The sequence below is a fragment of the Sabethes cyaneus genome, chromosome 2, assembly GCF_943734655.1.
Source record: "Sabethes cyaneus chromosome 2, idSabCyanKW18_F2, whole genome shotgun sequence".
NCBI classification, from domain to species: domain Eukaryota; kingdom Metazoa; phylum Arthropoda; class Insecta; order Diptera; family Culicidae; genus Sabethes; species Sabethes cyaneus.
This window is the reverse complement of record NC_071354.1, coordinates 230802027-230824819: the sequence shown is the minus strand read 5'-3', so window position 1 is coordinate 230824819 and position 22793 is coordinate 230802027. Positions and strand designations below refer to the sequence as shown.

At 40.1% G+C, this 22793-nt stretch overlaps 1 protein-coding gene across 1 annotated transcript in view; it reads left to right on the top strand.

Moving 5' to 3' along the window:
• The window catches only part of LOC128738241 (uncharacterized), a 30587-nt gene extending 11220 nt beyond the window's left edge, over positions 1 to 19367 (top strand). Inside the window, exons 9-11 of the mRNA XM_053833235.1 lie at positions 9076 to 9268; positions 18749 to 18849; positions 19081 to 19367. Of these exons, the coding sequence (XP_053689210.1) occupies positions 9076 to 9268; positions 18749 to 18849; positions 19081 to 19239 (453 nt within the window). The 3' untranslated portion in view covers positions 19240 to 19367. The remainder of the gene's footprint in view (positions 1 to 9075; positions 9269 to 18748; positions 18850 to 19080) is intronic.
• Positions 19368 to 22793: the final 3426 nt, after the last annotated feature.

The following is a 22793-nucleotide window of genomic DNA, read 5'->3' as shown; positions in this document are numbered from 1 at the left end:
GGCCACTGGCGTGTCCAGGCTGGGGCACGTTTATAGTGCGATTTTACGACCGGTTGTAAATCCTTTCAAGTTCAACAGCAAGTCCGATTTCAAACCCAGTTTCAACTGTAATATAAAACCGATTTGAATATCATTTCAAATTTTAAGTCCGATTTTCAGTTAAGTGCCATCATCTTCTTCTTCTTCTTCAGCAGCATAGAGCCGGGGTGGCTCGTGCTGTTTCAAGCACTCGTCTCCATTCAACTCGGTCTTGGGCCACTCGTCGCCAATTTCCTAGTCGTCTCAGAAGTCGCAAATCGCTCTCGACCTGGTCGAGCCATCGTGCACGTTGGGCCCCCCTGTTCCTGGTGCCGGTGGGGTTGTTGAAGAGGACTATTTTCGTCGCACAGTCGTCCGGCATCCTTACGACGTGTCCGGCCCACCGTAGCCTGCTAACTTTCGCTAGATGTACGATGGGAGTCTCCCCAAGCAGTGCCTGTAGCTCGTGATTCATACGCCTCCGCCACTCTCCGCTTTCAGTTTGTACTCCGCCAAATATCGTCCGCAGCACTTTCCGCTCAAACACGGCAAGGGCGCGTATGTCCTCCGTAAGCAGCGTCACGGCTTCAAGTCCATAAAGAACTCCTGGTCTAATAATGGTTTTGTACATTGTTAGCTTCGTGCGGCGGCGTATGCTTCCTGATCGTAGCGTTTTACGAAGGGCAAAGTAGGCCCGATTTCCCGCTTGGATGCGCCGCTGGATCTCCTTACTAGTGTTGTTGTCCGCGGTCACCAGCGATCCCAAATACACGAACTCTTCTACCACTTCTAGTTCGTCGCCGTCAACGGTTACCGTCCGTGGGAGGCGCACATTTGTTTCCTTTGAGCCTCTTCCTTTCATGTATTTGCTCTTCGACGCATTTATTTTTAGCCCTATTTTCCTAGACTCCGCTTTCAGTCTGGCGTAGATTGCCTCCGCCTTCGCAAAGTTCCTGGCAATGATATCGAAGTCATCTGCAAAGCCTAGAAGTTGGCTACTCTTGGTAAAAATCGTGCCTCTCGTTTCGATGCCCGCTCGTCGGATCACCCCCTCAAGAGCGATGTTGAACAGCCTGCAGGATAGACCGTCACCTTGTCTCAACCCTCGTCGCGTCTCGAAGGGACTCGAGAGTGTCCCCGAGATGCGTACGAAACACATCACTCGATCCAATGTAGCTCTGATCAGTCGCGTCAGTTTGTCCGGAAAACCGTGTTCGTGCATTATCTGCCATAGCTTGTCTCGATCGACTGTATCGTATGCTGCTTTGAAATCAATAAAGATGTGATGCGTGGGCACGTTGTACTCCCGACATTTCTGCAAGATCTGTCGGAGAGTAAAAATTTGGTCCGTAGTTGCGCGAGCCCCCATGAAACCCGCCTGATAATTCCCTACGAAACCTTGTGCTATCGGTGACAGCCGGCGTAACAGGATCTGGGAGAGTACCTTGTAGGCGGCATTTACCAGCGTAATACCGCGATAGTTGCAGCAGTCTAGCCGATCACCCTTTTTGTAGATGGGACAAACCACTCCTTCCATCCATTCCTCCGGTAGCTTTTCCTCCTCCCAAATCCTCGAAATAACCCAGTGTAGAGCCTTTGCTAGCGTTTCTCCGCCATGTTTATAAAGCTCTGCCGGTAAGCGGTCCTTCCCAGCGGCTTTATTGGTCTTCAGCAACCTGATTTCTCGTTTGACTTCTTGGAGATCAGGTGCTAGGACATCACTATCTTCCATGGGCGCTCCTAGGTTAATTTCCGTTCCGCCTCCTTCTGCGACTTCGCCATTGAGGTGTTCATCGAAGAACTGCTTCCACCTGTCGACCACCTCACGCTCGTTTGTAATTAGATTCCCTCCCTCGTCCCTACACACGTCAGGTTTCGGTGTGTAGCCCTTCCGAGTTTGGTTCACCTTCTCATAAAACTTGCGCGTGTCATTAGCTCGGAATAGTTGCTCCAATTCTTCACGATCTCTGTCCTCCTTTTGGCGCTTTTTTCTCCTCAGGATCGTGGTCAACTTGTTCCTAGCTCGTCGGTACTTGGCCAGGTTCTCTCTAGTGGCAATACTTAGATAATTTTTCCAAGCATTTTTTTTCTCCTCCACCGCTTGTTGGCATTCCCCATCAAACCAATCATTTTGTGTACTCCGAGGCTCAATACCTAGTGCCGCGGTAGCGGCCTCTCCGATGGCCGAGCGTATTCTGCCCCAACCGTCTTCGAGGTTTGAAGCACCTAACTCCTCGGAAGAAGGCAGTGCCTCATTCAGTACTTGCGCGTAGTTCTCGGCAGCTTGTGGGTTATCTAGCTGCCTGATGTTCAGCCGAGGAGGGCGGCTTTGACGTGTCCGGTATACGGTGGACAGCTTTGAGCGCACATGTACTGCTACTAGGTAATGGTCAGAATCGATATCCGCACCCCGACGGGAGCGTACGTTCGTGATGTTAGAGAAGAACCGGCCCTCTATGAGAACGTGGTCAATTTGGTTCATTGTACGTTGGTCAGGTGATCTCCAGGTGGCTTTGTGGATATCCTTGCGCGGGAAAAAGGTACTTCGGATCACCAGGCCTCGGAAAGCTGCGAAGTTTATACATCGTTGGCCGTTATCGTTTGTGTCGGTGTGCAGGCTATGGGGTCCTACCACCGGTCTATACATTTCTTCCCTACCGACCTGGGCGTTCATATCCCCGATGACGATCTTGATGTCCCGTGACGAGCAGCTGTCGTACGTTGCCTCCAGCCTCGCGTAGAACGCTTCTTTCTCATCGTCGGGTCTACCTTCGTGCGGGCAGTGCACGTTAATGATGCTATAATTGAAGAAACGACCCTTTATCCTCAATACACACATTCTCTCGTTGATCGCCTTCCAATCAATCACGCGATCCTGCATTCCGCCCAGCACTACAAAGCCCGTTCCCAGTTCGTTGGTAGCGCCACCGCTCTGGTAAAACTGGGCCTTTCTGCCACGTATCTTCCATACCTTCTCTCCTTTGCGACAGATTTCCTGCAGAGCTACGATACCGAGTTTGCGGGGTTCCAGCTGTTCAATCAGCACCCGCTCGCAACCTGCGAAATTTAGCGATCTGCAGTTCCGTCGCCTAGGTCGATGCCGAATATTCCGCTCCGAATATGCTTGAATGTTGTTAGTTTGTGTTGTTTAGGTGTGTAGCCGTACTGGGGCAACACTACCGAGTCTCGTGATGGGGCTGTCATCTTATAGTGCCGAGACTCACTACCTCCTTCCCGGTTAGTATACGACCTTAGTTTCCACCGGGGTTGGTTACCCGATCTCCGCTAAGGTTGCTCGTATTCCGGCTGGTACCACGAGGAGGTCGGGATCGGAGTTGCTAGATAAGAGGCTAACGACCACTATGGGGTCTATATTCCGCATTATCCGGCCGTTTACCAAGCCAAATCCAAGTGCCATCATCACTTAACTCTAAAAAAAGTCGGAAAATCATGTCCTGCCACATAAAATTTCTTTTTTTTGGTAATTTCTAATTTTTTTATGATAAAATGTTTATGATAACAGTTTTTAGCATATTTACCAATGGATATCGATGGATCCAGAGGCGTTTTGCTGCTTATGGTGAAAAAAAAACGGAAAAGAGCACGGGGAAAACGTGACAAAAACTGGCCAAACGGTAGAAAAAAAAAGCAAAAACGCTAGAGAAAAAGAGATAAACTGACTTGAAAAAAAGAAAAACGACAGCAAAATCGTGACAGAATCGAACGAAAACGAAACAAAAAAGACTGGAGACTGGACAGAAAAAGAGGGAGAACGGAAAAATGAGAAAACAAGGAAAAACTATTAAAAACGAGAAACAAAACGGGGACAAATTGGACAGAAAAGCAGAAAAACGCAGCAAAAAAGGAGATAAAGGAGGATGTACGGCAGCAGGAAATTTAAATACAAAAACGGAAAGAGAGAAAAATGGCATAAAAGAATGTAATCGGATGATAAACTTAATAAAACGGAGAAGACAACCGGAATGTGACAGAAAATGAGAAAAAGCAGGATAAATAAGAAAAAGAACGGAAACCGGAAAATAACCGACGAAAACGAAAAAATAGCAAAGGAGTTAATAGTACAGAGATTAATTTTTAGGACAGGATTAATAGGACAAAAGTTTATTAAAGGAGTTAATAGGATGAGATTGGAAAACAGAAAAAACAGACCTAAAAATGAGGAAGAAAAGAAAAAACACGACTGTAAAAGAAGAAAATGAGGAAACAACGGACAAAGAAACGAAAAACGAGAGAGAATAAGAAACAGATGGAGGTTGAATATGGGACAGAAAGAGAAAAGCACGTGACAGAAAAGGTGGGGAAACGGAAAAATAGATGGAAAACGGGACAAGAATGAGAAAACAGAACAGAAAACAAGAGAAACCAAGTGGTACGAAGAACACCGAGATAAAAAAAAAGAAAACCGATAAAAGGAAAGGAGGAAAACTGGATATAGAGGTATAGAGGTGGATAACGGAATATAAAAGATGATAGACACAAATGAAAAACAGGAAAAACGGACCAAAGAAAAAGTTAAAACTGGAGAGAGAAAGACTCACAACGGGAGATGAAACAGGAAAGAAGACATAAAACGAGAAAAAAGGAGATGCAACGAGTGGATATTGAAGGCGGGACAGAAGAACTAAAAGGAGAGAAAGAGAGAGAGAGAGAGAGAGAGAGAGAGAGAGAGAGAGAGAGAGAGAGAGAGATGAAAACAGATCGTGGAAATAAGCAAAATGGGAAAAAGAAGTGAAATGGCAATGTGATGAAATGGTATGGAACAAATGGGACGGTATGGGAATGGGATGGGAAAATAATAAGAATAGAATAAGAAAAACAGGAAAACGACCCAGGAAACAGGCAAAGAAAAAAGACGAAAAAACAGGACAAATTAACAAAGGAGTAATCTGTAAGCGAAACAGACGAAAACGAAAATGACGAAAATTGCAAAAAACAGTGAAAATCTAGAGGAAAAACAGCAGAATAAGAAAACTAGGAACAATGAAGCGGAAAACACGGAACGAAAATAAAAGGAAAATGGATAAATGAGAGAAAAAGGGAAACGGAAAGGAAAAAGAGAACAGTAAGGGCAAAACCAGGAAAAGGATACAGAAAAGAAGAACCAGGGTCAATCCCGGTGTAGTGGTTAGCATTCACGCCTCTCACGCTGAGGAACAGGGCTCAAATCCCAACCTTGTAGAGTGAAATGGAAAATGGAAAAGAAAAGAAGAGAAATGAGCGAAAACAAAGAAAAGCGATAAAAAACGAGGAAAACGAAAAAGAAAATGAGCACAAATTGGAATTGAAAAGAAGGAATAGCAGAATTAAATAAGAAGAAGAACGGAACAGAATATTAAGAAAAGGAGTGAGGGAAAGCCTGACCACGAAGCAGTAAAGCAAACGGCGGAAAATGGAACAAAAAAGAAAAAAACCAGGACTGTAAGGCGTACAACGTGATAAGAAAACAAGGGAAAGAGGAAATCGTGTACAGAAAAAAGAAAAATCGGGAGAGAAAAGAGCGGAAAATGAGACAAATGGAGGTTGAAGACGAGACAGGAAAAACAAAAAGCGTCACAGAAAAACGGACCAAAAAAAATTAAAGCTGAAGAGAAAATGAATTCAATTTTATTCACGACAGATTTCATCCATGAACTGCAGGCTTCATCAGGTTCTGCTTTCGAACTATAGCAGACGAAGACGAAAAACGAGAAGGAAAGATGAAACGAGTTAGAAAAAGATGAAAACTGCAACTGAAAGAGGAAAAAGGGAAGAGAATAAAACGGAAAACGGGAAATAAATTATAAGAAAATGACTGAAAATTAAGAGGAAACACAGGTCAGTAACAGAGAGCAACAAAAAGGGACACAGGAAACGAAGAAAATCGGAACAATGAAACTGAAAACAAGGGACTGAAAAAAGAAAATGGTTTAATGAGAAAAAAGGGAAAAACGAAAAGAAAAAGGAGAACAGTAAGAGCAAAACCAAAAAACGGTACAGAAAAGATGAAAAATGAACGCAAAACCGTGCCAATGGGAGCGAAGACATAAAAAGAGAAAAAGGTGTAAAAGAAGAAAATGGTGAAAACGAGACTAAACGATAAGACATAAAAAATGGTAAACGGAAGAGAAAATTAAGGAAAACGATAATAAACGAGGTAAAGATATAGAAGAAAATTTGAAAATAAGAGAAGAGAAAGTGGTAAGAAAAAATGAAAACGGGACAAAACAGAAAAGACAGACGAAATGTGACAGAAAAGGAGGAAAATCAGAACAAAATAAGGGGAAGAACGAAACACATGATAATCAAATAGACATAAAATGGAACAGAAAAGAGAAAAACAAGAAGAAAATCAAAGAAGTAAAGAGCAGAATAGGCCAAGACATGAGAGAGAGAGATAACAGATCGAGGAATTGAGCAAAATGAGAGAAAGAGGTAAAACGGCATGCAATGCGATAATATGGTATGGAACAAAATAGGAATGGAATGGGAAAATGGAACAGAATAAGAACACGACCGACCGTGATGAATAACCTTTTGGGTTAAAAAAAGGAAAACGACCCGAAAGAAAAGAGTAAAACTGGAGAGAAAAAGACGAAAAAACAGGACATGAAAAAAGAGAAATATAAAGAGCAAAAGGAAAACTGGCGCCAAAAACCGAACAAACATAACGGAAAAAATGAACAAAAGTGTAATCTATAAACGAAACAGACGAAAACGAAAAATAAGTAGTGAAGGAGATAAAGAGTTACAAAAAAATTGGTAAAGGAAAAGGATCTTGAACAAGATGGAAGATGGGGAAGAAAACTACAAAAAATGAGTGAAAATCAAGAGGAAGAACATTCCTTCAATTTCAATTTATAATACAATTTGAACAAATTTAATTCCAAGTCTAATCTCAATACTCCAATTCAAATCCAATTTGTGTCCAATTTCATCTTTAATTTTAAATCCAATTTCAAATTCTATTACAAGTCAAATTTCAAATAAAAACTTCAAATTATGTTTTAAGTCTGACTTAATTACTCCAAAATCAGATGTTAAATTTTATTTTATACCCCAAATTAAGTCTGATTTCAAGTCCAATTTCAACACTAATTTCTAAATCAATTCTAAGTCTAATTGCTAGTTCAATTTCAAATTTGATTTTAATTCCTATTGCATCCGAAAGTTCGAAGTTTGCAACCTCACCAGCCGGTTTTTTTTTTGTGATTAGTAACAATAAATTCGCCATCTTACGATTACTCCATTTTGCCAGGCCAAAAAAATTGTTCTGAAAGGTCGGGTGCCCCACCTCTTGTTTATGCCTGGCCACGCTAGTGGGTTTGGCGTTTGCACTTCCAGTGAATTAATCAGTGGTGGTACGAAAAATATTTACGCATGATTACTTCTGGTGACAAAACATTGTTCACTTTCAGAGCAATTGATCAGAATGCTTGATATTGGCAGCTCTTTTTCGATGCGAATTCGATATAGTTCAGCTCCATTGATTCGATTCCCAGTTTTGGAATTTAAATTTTCAAATGTCAAATCAACAAAATAATGGAACATAATAAATTCACGAAAATTGACTGCAGCATGGATCCACAACAATCCACACGCAAAATACTTCCCTCTTTTCAGCCTGTCTGCGTGTTCCGCAGATTGCTATAAAGCCACATAAAAAATAAATGTCGCGCATCCTCCCGAGCCGAGTCACCGAATTGGTATCGAAACGGAAGAGCTTTCCAAATTGATGGATCCTCCTATACCCTCATGTGTGGGTGTATCCGAACACAAAATAAAAAGATAAACAGATTTATTTTTCTTTTCATTTACATTTTCCAATTACACTTCATTCCGATTTTGCGGATTTGAATTTCGCATTTCGTTTGTGTACGAACCAAAAAAACAAAAAAAAAACAGAAGCTTCGAAAACGAAGTGACAAATTCCATTTGGATTTTCTTTTCAGTTTGGATTGATGGCTGCCGCTGCCAGTTTAAGACCATCGTTGTTAGTCTCTAGTCCAGTACATCCATACGGGTGTGTAAACTTTCGAATTGTGTTTCCTACCGCGTGAAGCTATAAAAAAAGAGTATTTGTTTCAATGTCCATCTGAATGCGAAGACTTCTCTCGTCGGTCGCTGTGGCACTGTTTTGCTCCAATCCGCAACCGCCTGTGCTAAGCTGCGATAATTCAGCAAGACGCCGCTAAGCCTATTAGTAGTTGCAATACGCGCACCAGAGCTTACAGCTATGTTTCTTATCATCTCAGCTTTTGGGTTGTTTGCATTTCAAGCCACTCATTGTCGGCGTCTGTGTCGGTATGTGTGTATGTATGGTTGTGTGATTGCATTGCTGGTTATGCCACAATGGATATTAAATCGAGTTGGAAAAGCGAGAAAGGAAATCTGCATGCGGCCGAAATTGGCACATTCCTCACCAAAGCCACACGTGTGCGGATGCTGCGCTCGGTGCTGCAGTTCGTGTATCCGTGACATATCGAATAATGCTCGGATATAGAGCCGTCGGTTAGGCACACATACGCCGTGTATGTGTGCCCATCTTCGCCAGCAGACACGTGTTTGACTCGCCGTTGATTAGAAATTGAGCTACGCTAATCAAATGGTGTTTGAGGCAGGAAATGAAAGCAATGTAGTGCGGAAGACGTTCAATTAAGCGGCTAGCAGTGGGTAAATAGAACTAGTCGAATGATTTATAATCGCTTTTTTCTTTTTAATCCAAAGCATTACGTCAACGGATGTTCGATTTGCTTGAATTAGTTTTTCGCATTCCTTTATCTCATCAGTTTTAAAATTGAATCCATAATTAACTTTCGCACAAGTGGCAAAAAAAGCTGTCAGGTACTTTCTCACGAGCCACTTGAAATCTCGGAAAAATCCTGCAAATCCAGTTCCTGTACTGGACTGCCCTAAATACGAAAACGTTCTCCTATCAGCATTTCACTTCATCCCATTTTCCCGCTAACCTCAATCGAACGACGACTAGCTCAGCACTAACTTTCCGTACGTACGTACGTACAACATCCGTACGGTACATCTTGTTTTGTTTCCCGGCAGGTGGAGAACTCGTTATCAACATATGAACCTCACTGCTGCGTCGTCGTGTACTCGATCGTGAACCGAAACTCGTTCCGCGTCGCGGAAGAGATCCTCAACTATCTGTGGTCGGAAAACTACACCAAGGAAAAGGCGGTCATCATTGCGGCCAACAAATCCGATCTGGCCCGTTCCCGGGTGATCAACACCTCAGGTAGGTTCGGGGCTGCGGCATGCAGGCAAAGGCTTAGCAACTATAATATTACAGTATGTATATTAATCCACTATAGTTAATGACTAACTAGATTCAGTGCTGATTAGGGATTCAATCCAGTCCGGCAAGGTTCGTGACGTGATTGGGAATCGAATCCGGTGTCATTACCGTGTGGTTTAACATGTAGATTTAATGAAACTGATAAAAGTTCAAGCACGCAAATCGGACCTGCCTTCTTATAGGCTTCAATCGTTTCCTTTTCTTTTTCACTCAAAACACATCCTACCGGTATTTTTAAGCTTATGTTATCGAGTAAATTTTCAAAAACCAACTTAACCGAAGAAAACCGTGGCAAAACCCTCCATGTAACTTACGTGAACGAACAACTGAGGCATTGAAAACACATGTTTTTGACAGATGCAAGATGCATCTTGCATCGAACACATGATCACAGTAATCGGTGGGAAACGTATGTTGCGTTGAATTTAATATTTCGAAACCGGATGAATTTTATTTGCAAGATAGGAGCAAATAAACACAAAAAAATCATCTAGTTTCAACCCGGATTAAATAAAGAAATTCGCCATAAGATTATCCACGTCGAGTTAAATGCACTTAAATCAATCGCAGCGAGAACATTTTGATTGCAAGTCCAGATTTTGTTGATTCCCTAATGACAAGTCACATGTTTGTCAAGTTTAGAGAAGAACGGTCCAGGTATTCTGGAGTAAAGGTGGAACTTACATACATACACACCCCAATGCACCCTGTAATATTCCAAAGTTTTTAACTAATTTCTTAAATCAAAGGGTAACCGTAGAGTGATTGGGATTTGGGACCCTAGGGTTTCAAAGAAGTTACTGAGTTTGGACATTAAAGATAATGAGAAAAGAAAACTGATAAGATTGGGGTCGAGGAAAAAAAATGTAAGAACCGAATTTTGAAGAATTGAGATCAATTTAACTCGGGTTCGGATTTGACGAAAAACCGAGGTCAGGCTCCCCGATCAAATGATTCTAACAAAAATATTACAGAATTGTAGCTCCAGCTGATATTTATATCAATGTTTGTTATAAACGTGATAGAAAAACTTGCGATACGCAGAATGTTTTAACGGGTGGCAACTAAAATTTTGGAATTTTTTCGCGGCCCTTATGCTCAACAACAAACGAGCTCAGAGAGAAGGGAGAGTATATATGTGTTAACTCCCTCTCTCTCCTATTTTTGTTAATATTTTTTGTTTTGTTTATGCTTATCCAGTTTTGCTAAAAATGGCGTCGAAACAAGAAGCATTTCGGGAGCGCGTTGTACATTTCCACCCGAGCAGGAGCGAAGAGCAAAATAATATAAAAACAATATCAAACTGTGTTATAATGGTATATTTTGTTATTAAATAGATATGGAGATACATTGATAACACATTTTGTTATTGAGTAGATATTTAAAACAGTGGTTATAAGATGAGTTTAATAACTGATTTTGTTATCATATCTTATTTTGGCCTTAAAATGACATTCGATATATTTCATACAATTATTTTTAAATTATTAAAAAGATTTTAGATTATAAATGTTTTAAAAAATGATTTTTTAATATCTCACATACCACTGCATTTGTTATTCAATACCTCAATAATACTAAAACATGTTATTCTAAACTCTGAATACAGTCATGTTATTGTTTTGTTATTCTAATAACACAAGTAGTTATTCTTTTGGCCTTAAAGGAGTAAAATTTTGATATTATTTTTTGTCATTTTACCAACTATGTCAGTGAAAACAAGACCAAATTTTGATATGAGTTATTCGACTTCCAATAACACATTTTGATAGTATTTTGCTCTTCGCTCCTGCTCTGGTACGAACTGCAACAGAAATCTCGGCGAAAAGTATACGGTACAACATTTCAAAAACAAATATGTTACGGCTTCTACTGTTTACGATATCCTAAGATGCCCAACAACTATTCGCAAGCAAGGTAGTGCAAGACCAGCCAAAATTATGGACGCAGAAGGACATCGTTCTCTTTCTCGTTTCTTCAACAACAAGTACTCTGGTTTGGCTATCAATTAAGATGCGTCAGACGAATGTTTGAAGAAAATTTTGATCCCGTTTCTACACAAACATCATACAGATGGACAATACGTGTTTTGACCGGATAGAGCATCATCGCATTACGCCAAAAAAACACAATCGTTCCTGAATACCCATTCGATCCCATTTTTACCCAAAAACTACGACCCGAAAAATCTGTCTCAGTGCGCCCAATCGAAGATTTCTTTGGGATTTTGAGTTCCTTGGTGTACAAAAATAACTGGAGAGCCACGAATTGCAAACAGTTGATTGGTAGAATCAAGAGATGCATTCGCAAAGTTGACATAACGGCCGTACAACGCTCCTGTTTCGACGTCAAACGAAAGCTTCGCCGGACAACCAATTACGGACCGTTTTCAAATGTAGACTAATTTTTTTTCAACAATGGAGAATGTATCGTTTCGATAAATCAGATCTTCTTCATGTATTTTTGTCCTTTTTTATCAGCTTGAGAAAAAAATTCCAAAATTTTAGTTGCCACCCGTTATACAAAGATTCTATCTCGTCCTGTTACTTATAACATGCTTTGTTACATTGTAGTTATAAAGCAGGGCAGAATTCTGGTTTTTCTGACACATCTTGATATAAAATAGATAAAATTGTATCCTAATTTGATATATTTGGTCTGTGTTAAGTCAGACCGGACCAAATCGCAAAATTTTAAAAAACGAGTTAATGACAGCAAACGATTAACAACTTCCCGAGCTACATTTTACTCTATTCAGGTTACATAAATATTGCAAAAAGCCAGAGATATGAGATGATTTCAAACGATTGATACCTACAAACATACCAGAGTAGCAAACATTGACTTCGTTTTTCGCGAAATCAGAATTTTGTCACTTGGTTCGGTATGACTTAACACCGACCATTTGTGATATGCCTAGAGCGGATTTTGTAACAATTTTTGTAACTTTAATATACTAACGAGACCAAACAACGCAAAGGAGATTTTGTTATAAAAAACTTGTTATTAAGAAGTCATCTTATTATAAATTTGTTATTTTCATTTGATCGGGTCAGGTTTCGAAAGAAAAACTCTCTATCTCATCTCTCTCTCTCTCTCTCTCTCTCTCATTTTAGATATTCATAATGTAGAAAATACTTCGGGAAATTCTTTATAAACTGTTTATTCGTACGCTTCTCGTAGGTTAATGAATCATTTTACAACAAACGTCAACCTTTTATATACCTCTGCTCTACACTCTGCCTACTATTTCTCCTACAGTTCGGCCATCCTGACAAAATACATCGTCCTCGATGTACACTATTATAAATTATTATCCTGTGTTTCCATAATTTTAAAATCTGGAACTAGACTTCGGGCATCGGGATGATGAAAAAGAATGTCTTCTTGTAGGCTCTTCATTTGATATTTTCTTCGGAAGTTGCACCAACAATTCATCATTTCGTACTAGAAGCTTCAGAATTTGCAATCCAGATTGTCAAGTCATAAACAACTGCTCCAACAGTTGTTACGATTCTAATAGTTGCTGCTCCAACAGTATTAGTCTCACTTCTGACTGCTTCAACAGTCACACTAGTAATCGCACCAATGGCTCCAGTTGCTGCTCCAACAGCATCAGTTTTGATTCTGACTGCACCAACAGTCATACCAGCAGTCGCACCAACGGCTCTGGATTTTTCATAAAAAAAAAAAACTAAACGATACAGGTGATTTTGCTCCAAATTCAGTTCTTCCTGATTTATCGATAGCTTTGAAAAAATGTAATTTGCCTTCGATTCTCGAAAAATTTTGCAGCGTGGCTGATCGTAAATATGGCACTCGAACGGACATGGAAGATAATCCCACTTCTGATAATTGTAGAAAATACTTCGGGAAATTCTTTATAAACTGTTTATTCGTACGCTTCTCGTAGGTTAATGAATCATTTTACAACAAACGTCAACCTTTTATATACCTCTGCTCTACACTCTGCCTACTATTTCTCCTACAATAATTTCTTTCACAATTTCACAATTTCTTAATTTACATTTTACTTTTGGCCTTGATATTTGAATCTCTTTCTCTCTCTCGCTCTCTCCTGCCGCTTTCTCCTTCCTCTCGGGCTTCTTACCTTAAATTTTGTACTTAGGCATAGTTTATAATTAATTAATGTAAACAATATTCAAAAAATTTGAAGTTTCCTATTTTCATAGAAATTATGAACAAATTCTTCTAGCATTATGCATTGGTTTGCTCTATGAAAATCACTAAAATGGAAACTAAAAAAAGGTCTTTGTTACCATATATTCCTCTTCGGTAGAACCCCCTCTTTTTTCATAGTTAATTGCACAACTGCAATCGGTTCAAATGCAAGAGAAACGCATCCCCTTTTACTTAGCCCCTTGTTAGTGCCCCCCCCCCTTTTGGCAACCTCCCAGTGCTAATTTCCTTATGTCAAGTGTGCCAAGTTTGGTGAAGAGTCATCTAGGCGTTTCGGAGTTAGGGCCTGCCCCTTGTGATGAACCCTCCCCCCTTTTGTCAATAGATTGACAATAGGAGTTCTGAGTCCTTTATGTCAAGGAACATGTATACCAAGTTTGATGAAGAACCGTCCAGGCATTTCGGAGTTATGGCCTCCCTCATCCACTGTTACGATCACCCCCCTCCTCTTATCAACCCACCAGTGCTGATTCCCTTATATCAAGGAGTTTGTGTGCCAAGTTTGGTGAAGAACCGTCCAGGCATTTAGGAGTTATGGCCTCCCATCCTTTTACGATCATCAACCCACCAGTGCTGATTCCCTTATATCAGGGAATATGTGTGCCAAGTTTGGTGAATATCGGTCAACGCGTTCTGGAGTTAGGGTGGAACATACAAACAAACTCACGCTCACTTTTATATATTTAGATTTATAATAAAAAGGATATACTGTAGATCTTAATTCTCGTAATTACCGGCTCTACAAGAAGTTTTTCAAAAATTCAGGTTTGTTGCATTATAACTGGTGCTTACATACTTACATTATCCATATAGCTTCTCCCATCTACTAACAACAATTCCTTTCCCGAAATACTTGTGAAGATGCAGAGGATTCCCTGGTCTTTAGTAGCAACAAGTATTGGACTAACATTCCTTTCCATCCCACCAGGACCCGCATTCGGACGTGGCCGGCGGCGGTATTGATCAGCATGCAGGGACCTGATAAGGATGCACAATGAGGAATAGCATGCTGTCCTAAGTATGCTTTTTCCAGCCATCATTTTGCAATTTTCATCGGTCCTGATCAATAACGGAGCAGCAGCACACCGGCGGTATCCTATGCTTATGCTTAATTATGAAAAAATTCTTCCAGCTTATGGATATCTCTTGGAAATTGTTTGCATATAACAGTCAGTAAAGCTATGTCCTATTTCATGAAAAAATGCAATCTTGGTTGTTAATGACAATAAAAGTGTCACGATGACGTATACACTTTGTTCCTACTCTGTCCTTATTTCGTCCCTATTATGTCCTTCTTGTCTCCTTATTATGTCCCTACGCTTTCCCTATTCTGTCCATACTCTATTCCTACTCTACTCTGTCCCTATTCCATCTTTATTCTGTCCTACTGTCTCTACTCTGTCCTTATTCTGTTCCAATTATGTCCCCACTCTGACCTTATTTTGTTCCTGCTTTGTCCAATTGCTCTCGGCATTGTTCTTATTCTGTCTCTATTCTGTCCCTATTCTCTCCCTATTCTGTCCCTACTCTGTCCTTATTTTGTCCTTACTAAGCCTCTACTCTGTCCTCATTCTGTCTTTATTCTGTCATCTTTCTGGATATTTTTTGAAACGATGGTTCTACAATTGATGAAGGGACGGTAAGGGAAAGTAATGAAGAAGGATTTTTTGGGAATGGATGGGAAAGAGTGGAAAGGAGGGGGGAGGGGTAATAGGTAGCTACGCTTAACAAGTTGTCTTTGTGACTCCTACCTTTTGTCCAATGTTGGAAGGTGCATTGTGCATGGGTCGAACCAAGCTATAATCTGAAATTATAACCGGATTTGAACCCACTACACCCGCCAGGGCATGTGGCTCGTTGGTACCCGTGTACCTATGAACCACAGAGGCGCTGGTCTGGATCTTTCTGGTCCAACTCTGTCCCTATTCTATCTAAGGGACAGAATAAGTTCTGTAACAATTCTGTACCTTGCTCTGTCTCTATTCTGTTCTTATTCTATTCCTACTCTGTCCATACTCTGTCTCTATTCTAATCTTTTTTGTCCCTACTCTGTCGTCATTCTGGCCCTTCTCTGTCCCTATTTTGTCCTTACTCTGTCACTATTCTATCTATACTATTCTATAGTGACAGAGTAATCACTATTCTGTCCATATGTCGTCCCTACTTCATATGTCTCTACTTTATCGCAACTCTGTCTATTCTGTCCTTATTGTGTCCCTATTTTTTCCCAACTATCTCTACTCTGTCATTATTTTATCCCTACTTTACTCCTATTATGTCCCTGCTCTGGCATTATTTTATTTTCATGTCGTCCCTACTCTGTCCTTAACACGTCTCTATTCTGTCACTACTCTGTCTATTCTGACCTCACTTTGTCCCTATTCTGTCGCTAATATGGCCCTATTCTTTTCCTACTGTTTCTACTCTGGCCTCTTTCTGTCCTTATTCGGTCCCTTCCCTGTCCCTATTCTGTCCTTATTCTGTCCCTACTCTACCATACTCTGTCTCTATTCTGCTCCAATTCTGTCCCTACAATGTCTCTGTTCTGTCCCTACTGTATCCCTACTTCGTTCCAACTTCCAATTCTGTTCTTATTCTGTCCTAATTCTGTTCCCTTTCTTTACCCAGCCAATCCTATGCCTACTCTGTTACTAGCTTCGAGAGCTTACAGGGTGATTAGAGATGCATGTCAGTGATCAGTCATCAATCAGAGGGGTATTACCTGTAAAATGAATTGTATTCAAAAGTGAATTTTTTGTTACCTTTTAAGAGGTGCAGTCTGCTTTAAAAAATTATTTGTTTCTGTGCCGCAGTTGGACCGGACGATATCCCTTCTGCAGTTCTAAAACGATGCGGTATTGTACTTAGTTAGTCCCATCGCTAAGCTTTTGAATATGTCGATACAGCAACGAAAATTTCGTGATCAATGGAAATTTTCTTACCTTTTTCTTATTCACAAAAAAGGTGATAAACGCGACATAACTAAATATCGTGAGCCGCGTCCTTGTGCGCCTGTTCACAACTGTTCGAGATTATTTTTAACGACGCTTTGTTCGCTTGTTGAACATTCTACATTGATGCTGAGTAGCATGCATTTTTTTTCCTTGTCGATCACCACTAATCTGATGCAGTTTGTTTCTCGCTGTATGCAAAGCTTGGACTCCAGTTTTCAAGCCGATGCTTTCTATTCAGACCTGAAAACTACTTTCGACCTGACCACGGATTACTGTTAGCCAAAATGGAACAACTAGGTATTTCGACGGACGCCACCTGGCTTATATCTTACTTGACTAATCGAAGTTTGTGTGTAAAAGTAGGACCCATTATTTCCAACTGCTTCTCCAATCGTTCTGGAGTCCCACAAGGCGGCAACCTGGCCCCGTTTCTTTTCTCCATTTTTATTAACGACGTTTCGCATATGTTGCCGCTTGGCCGTCGATTGTTTTATGCTGACGATACGAAAATCTTTAAGGTAATCACGTGCCAAAGCGATTGTGTGGATCTCCAAGAATACTTGAGTACTTTTTTTGACTGCTGACAGTAAACTGCTTAGCGTTATATATTGACGAGTACAACAACAAGTTATTTCTTTTTGTCCAAAGCGTACGCCGATCGAATATAACTACGCTATTTCCAACCATAGCCTCCTCCGTGTATAGTATGTTAAAGATCCTGGAGTCCTATTAGATAACGAATTGACATCCAGGACCACTAGGACAGCTTCATATCCCTTTCGGTCAACCACCAACTGGGATTCAGTGCCTCAAACTGTAGGGTAAAGTGGTGCAGAATGCACCGCTTAAGCAAAACATCATTTTGCAGAGCAACGGCGTGTTTGTTCCACGTTTTTCAACTTCTAGAAGACTTTGGGATCTTTTTTACACTTACTCCTGGTGAAATTTCCTAACAAAAACCAATATTTTTTTTGTTATTTTTGACGATTTCTAGCAAGAGTCAAAATCATTATGAGAGGCAGAACGCCAAAGCCCGTGGACAAAACGCACCAAGTTTGCCCAGCTAGGCGTTAAACACAATCAAAAAATTTACTTTTAATCACGTGTTGTATAAACTCCTAAAACTAGGCTGCCGAAATGGCGGAAGCGTTCGTTATAGCGTTTGTTACAAACGCTTGTTTGCTAGGATTCAATGGGTTCATATCTCAACATAATTGGCAATAAAATTTAATCATATACTTTTCTCCAACTGATGTATGATGAAATATTGTAAGTTAAACAATGTACAATTAGGTTTAAGGCAAATTATAAGTCCTATACAATATATAATATTGCTACATTTTTAATAAATAATCTGAAACAAAAGATGTAGTGCATATCAAAAATATTTTATAACTGTTCGATTCCGATGTGATGCATTCTACCCCTGTTTTGTATTTTGAAGTTTTGAAGTTTAATGCCGTTTTTGTGATGAATCATCGAGTATAACAGTATATCAATTAGATAGACTGTATTTATTATGAAATTTGCATACCGACTAGTGGTAAAAGCTTAAGAGAAAACCATGATTTCTTACATGTGGAATGAGATCGTGGATAATCGCTTGATTTTATTGGATGTGGCTATGTTTGAAGCTTTTACATTCTAAAGAATTATGAATTAGCTTGTTTTACACCAAAATAAAATGCGCATTCATAATTTTACCAAATAGTTTCCACGTTTTTAAGCAATTAATAGCATGGGCCAGCAAAGCGCCATCTGCTAATTCTTGTAACGAAATTAATCCCAGGTGGAAATTACTGCTTTTAACATGACGGTGCTCCGAAGTGCCAACACAAGAGTGGTGTCGCCAGAATTTACCTCAGTTCGTATCGTCACAAAAATGGTCGGTTCCACTACCGGATCTCAATACCTTGGATTACTTTGTATGGAGATACATCAAAAGGTCACCTTTTGCAACTATACAAGCAGCTTTTGGTTACTATTTGGGAAGAGCATATCATGAGAGTTTATTTACTGCGAATAAACCATCAAATTTTCCATATTTGCCGTTTTGTGCCGATTAACGTGGTTTCAATCTAATATTGTCATCAAACTCAAATAGCTCTGTTCAAATTATTCAAAAATTAGCATCCCCTGAAAGTCTGCACCTTAAATTTCTAGCACAGCCTACTTCGCACCTAGTGTGCGAAACTAAGCAACAACGAAATATGTTAACACGTCTCAAGAGTTCCCGTTACACTTGTCTATTGACATTTATTTACAGAGGGCAAACAGTTAGCCACCTCACGCGAAGCGAAATTTATCGAGACGTCCAGCGGGATCCAGCACAACGTGGACGAACTGCTGGTGGGTGTAGTGAAGCAGGTGAGTGAGCTGCCCAGCAGTGCCACCAACGAAATTCCTTCCCGTGCGCGAGCCATCCATCCCTCTGGACGGGGGGCGGCGGCCGACGAACGGAATGCAAAGTAATTTGCTCCACTTGTACTAATTTGATTCTCTTTATTTACGTTTTCCGTTTGCTGCTGCTCATGCCGTGCTGGCTTGGTTGGTTGCTTGGACCGTGGACCCGTGGATTGGACTGGATGATGATACTAGATTCGACTCAAGGAGCAGCGTGAAAAACGGGCCAGTGCCACCAATTTGCGCAACTCACGCACACAGATGTCGCTGCATATCGCGAAGGAAATTCTGCACAAAATCTGTCTCACCGATATCACCAAGTCGAAAAGCTGCGAAAATTTGCACGTGCTATAAGTCAGCTTTATCAGCCAGAAGCAGCGAAAAGCGACGGTTAAAAAAAGCACAAATTTAATTATCTTATCGCCGCCGCACACACAGCTGTTGAACAAGGTTATGACAAAAACGAAACAAAAAAAACAACACACAAGACCATTAATTTGATTGTTTTTTGCCTGCACACATGAGGCTTTCCAGGCAGCAGAGTTGTGGTTTGGATTGTCTGGTAAAAAAAAAGTTGGCTTTCAACCAGTATTAACAGTTTTCTTTCAAATTTAATCATACTGTAATTAAGGTGTAAACTAAAAATTTAGTTGAAGACCGGGTTGGCCTCAAAAGAAGAAAAACCTAACGCCTTCTTGCGGAGGAACACACTGGCAGATGTGTGCCAAATTTGACCTGACATCCGCATGTTCCGCACTGGCCGTGGCAACCACTTGTCTGTTGTCTCTCCTGACGCTATCGCTATCAACACACCGGAATAACCTGTTGCTGCTGCTGTTGTTGCTGGCAGTCTTTCACTCGGCAGGAAAGGCAAAAGGTGCGCGCTGTTTTTTAAACTGTTCCCTTGATGATTACCAACCAACCACTCGGACACGCCAGGAATTTTGCTTGTTTGTTTGTACTGCCAACATTCCACCGCACACCGGACGCCCGTCCGCCAGCCCACCGGGGCCGGATTTTCCTTCATGGGTGTTTGCGCCAGGTTTTTGTGTGTCGAGTCGATCGAAAGTGCGCTTGGATATTGGCTCTAAAGATGTACGAGTGTTCAATATGATGTCTTAACAAAGTGCAAGATTTTGACGATTTTGAAGGTGAACAATTGTAATTTATACATTTATAATGTACTCAGATATTAGCCAAATAGGACGAAAATAAGCGTGGTCTCTTTCCTCTAAGCTAATTGATTCGAGAATGAAAAGAATTGTACAGGAAGTAACGCTTCCCACCGAACCAAACCAAAATCAACGCTTTAAGAAACGTGCAACCGGCCAGTATTAGCGCCGAATGACGGTGGCTCAGTTAACTTAGGATCCTAGAGGTACTCTTTTGAATTCGGTGGTTGTTAAGTATGTCATCTTAAAGTAAACTTTATTGGATATAACAAAACCGTGCTTACACGTTTAGGTGCATTAAGTATATTAGCCAAAAAAAGGAAATGTTGATTCTAAAAGAATTTTAAATCATACATATAATAGCATGCAAGCATTATTACATTGTGTAAGACTGGAGATACTATTTTGTAATAGTTCGGTAAAACTAATCATTAGTCTATAATGTTAGGACACGGTGGTGTAGGTAAAGATTAAACCTAAAATAACACAAACAAGTAACTGAACTCACCCCATGGTGTACACCCCCGTTTAATGCCCAGGAAATTAGTCAAACCTTAAACATACATTTATTGTTCGCTTTATGTAAGCTTAAATACGTTAAATTTAAAATTCCTCACAGAGCGTCAGTGCTCTTCCCATTTGTCAAAACCTCCAGGCAAGGGTGTTGGTGACACAAATTTGTACAAACAAAAATCTTTCTGAAGTAATCTGAAGCATGGCCGGAAACTGTTCGAATTTGTCAGATGCACCTCCAAAAGAGCTTTTATAACTGCCGTGACCGCTAGCGTGCCCAGACATAAACCAAAAGATGGGGCACCCGACCTATCAGAAGAGAATTTTGACCTAGAAAATCGAGTACCTAATCGTCGGATGGCGAATCTATTATGACTTATCACAAATATACCGGCCGATAAGATTGAAAACTACGCACTTTCGGGTGCAATTGGATTTAAAAACAATGTTGCAATTGAACTAAAATTTAGACTATAAATTGTGGAATTGAAAATGGACTTGAAATCGGACATTGACATAGGGCATTAAATTAGGAATTGAATTGGACTAAATCGGACTTTTTTTTAATTTAATTCACCGCTCAACCCCACCCTTATAAGCTCTTATAAGAGCCCCCTGGTGACCGGCACCAAGATAATAGTAATCCAAAGCAAAAGGAATGAAGTATCTACATTATACTAAAAACAAATTTTAAATATATTTAAAGCAGAAAAACCATCTTGAGACTTGGCTTGAAGCTTTATTTCAAATTTAATAGGAAATTGGAATTGAGATTTGACTTAATTTTGGGGTAATTTAAACTTGAGATTAGACATGGAATTGAAATTCAAATTGTACTTTAAAATGGACCCGAAACCAGAGTTAGTTTCACTTAAAACTGAACCTCTAATTGGAATTCAAGAATTAAAATTAGGCTTATAATCGGATATGCAATTGGATTTGAAATTGAACTTGACATTAGATATTAAATTAGATTTGAGTTTGGACATGTGCACCAAATTAGACACAAAATTTTACATCACTTCATTTTATATGTTTTACTTTTTTCTGTTCCTTTTTTTCTGTTTTACAATTCCGTTTTTTTCCACTTTTTGCTCTGTTTTTTCATTTTTCTCTACCGTATTCTTGGTTTTTGCTCTCACTTTACCACTTTTTCCTTGCGTTTTTCTTCTTTTTCTCTTATTTTCTTTTTATTTCCTGTTCCGTGTATTCTGTTTCATTGTTCCAGTTTTCTTTATTTCTTATCTCACTTTTTCTTATTGTCAGTCCTATTTGCTTTGCTTCTTTGTTTTTCACTCGTTTTTTGTAATTTTTTCCCCCGTTTTACGTCTTTCCTATTCTATTTTTCCTTTTTTCGTTTCCAGTTTTCGTCTTTTTCCAACTCTTTTTATCTCCTTTCTTTCCCGTTTTACTTCTTTTCCTCTATAGGATGCTCGTTTTTTCTTCTTTTCTGTCATGATTATTCTGTTATTGGCTTCCTTTTTCCCTTTGCTTTCTAGTTTTCTTTTTCAAATCTTGCTTTTCGTTTTTTTCTACTCAGTTTTAACTTTTTCTTTCATCCATTTTTCTGTTTTTTTTTTCACTTAATTTCTCTCCAATTTTCTCATGCCATTCTCATCTTACTCCTCTTTTTCCACTTTCTCTGGTTTTCTATATTGATTTTCTTTTTTCTCTCCCTCGCTGTTCTTCTTTTCCATTTTGGTTTTCTCTTAACTCGATAACTTGATGGAGCTGAGGGATGGTGGACCTTCCCTTAAGGAATCCAAACTGATTCTCCTGGAAGGCACTACTCTTGTCAGCAAACGAAAGAATCTGGCTTCGGATTGGCTTCTAGAACAGCTTGGAGATGGCAGAGAGCAAACTGATGGGTCCATAGCTTTTGGAAACAGAAGGATTATGAGCTCGTTGTGAAATGTGCTATTGAAATCGGGGTCTTCACGTCTGAGGTGATTTTTTCTTTCTGTGATACCTACCTGTCTGATCGATCAATCTCGGCGACTCCCTCAGCGACAGAGTTCATGTGTGGAGTGTGGACTGACAATATTTTGTCCCAGACTGTGAAAAATCACAAACTGAGGCTGACACGGCGCGTCCGCTTTTCACTTAAAGTGATCAGTAGAATTCCATCGCCAGAGCCTCCGGACGAGACAAGAAGAGGGAGCGGCTTTGTCCTCTTCTTGTGGACCTTCGTCATAGGCCAGAATGGTCTTGAATGAGGAGGAA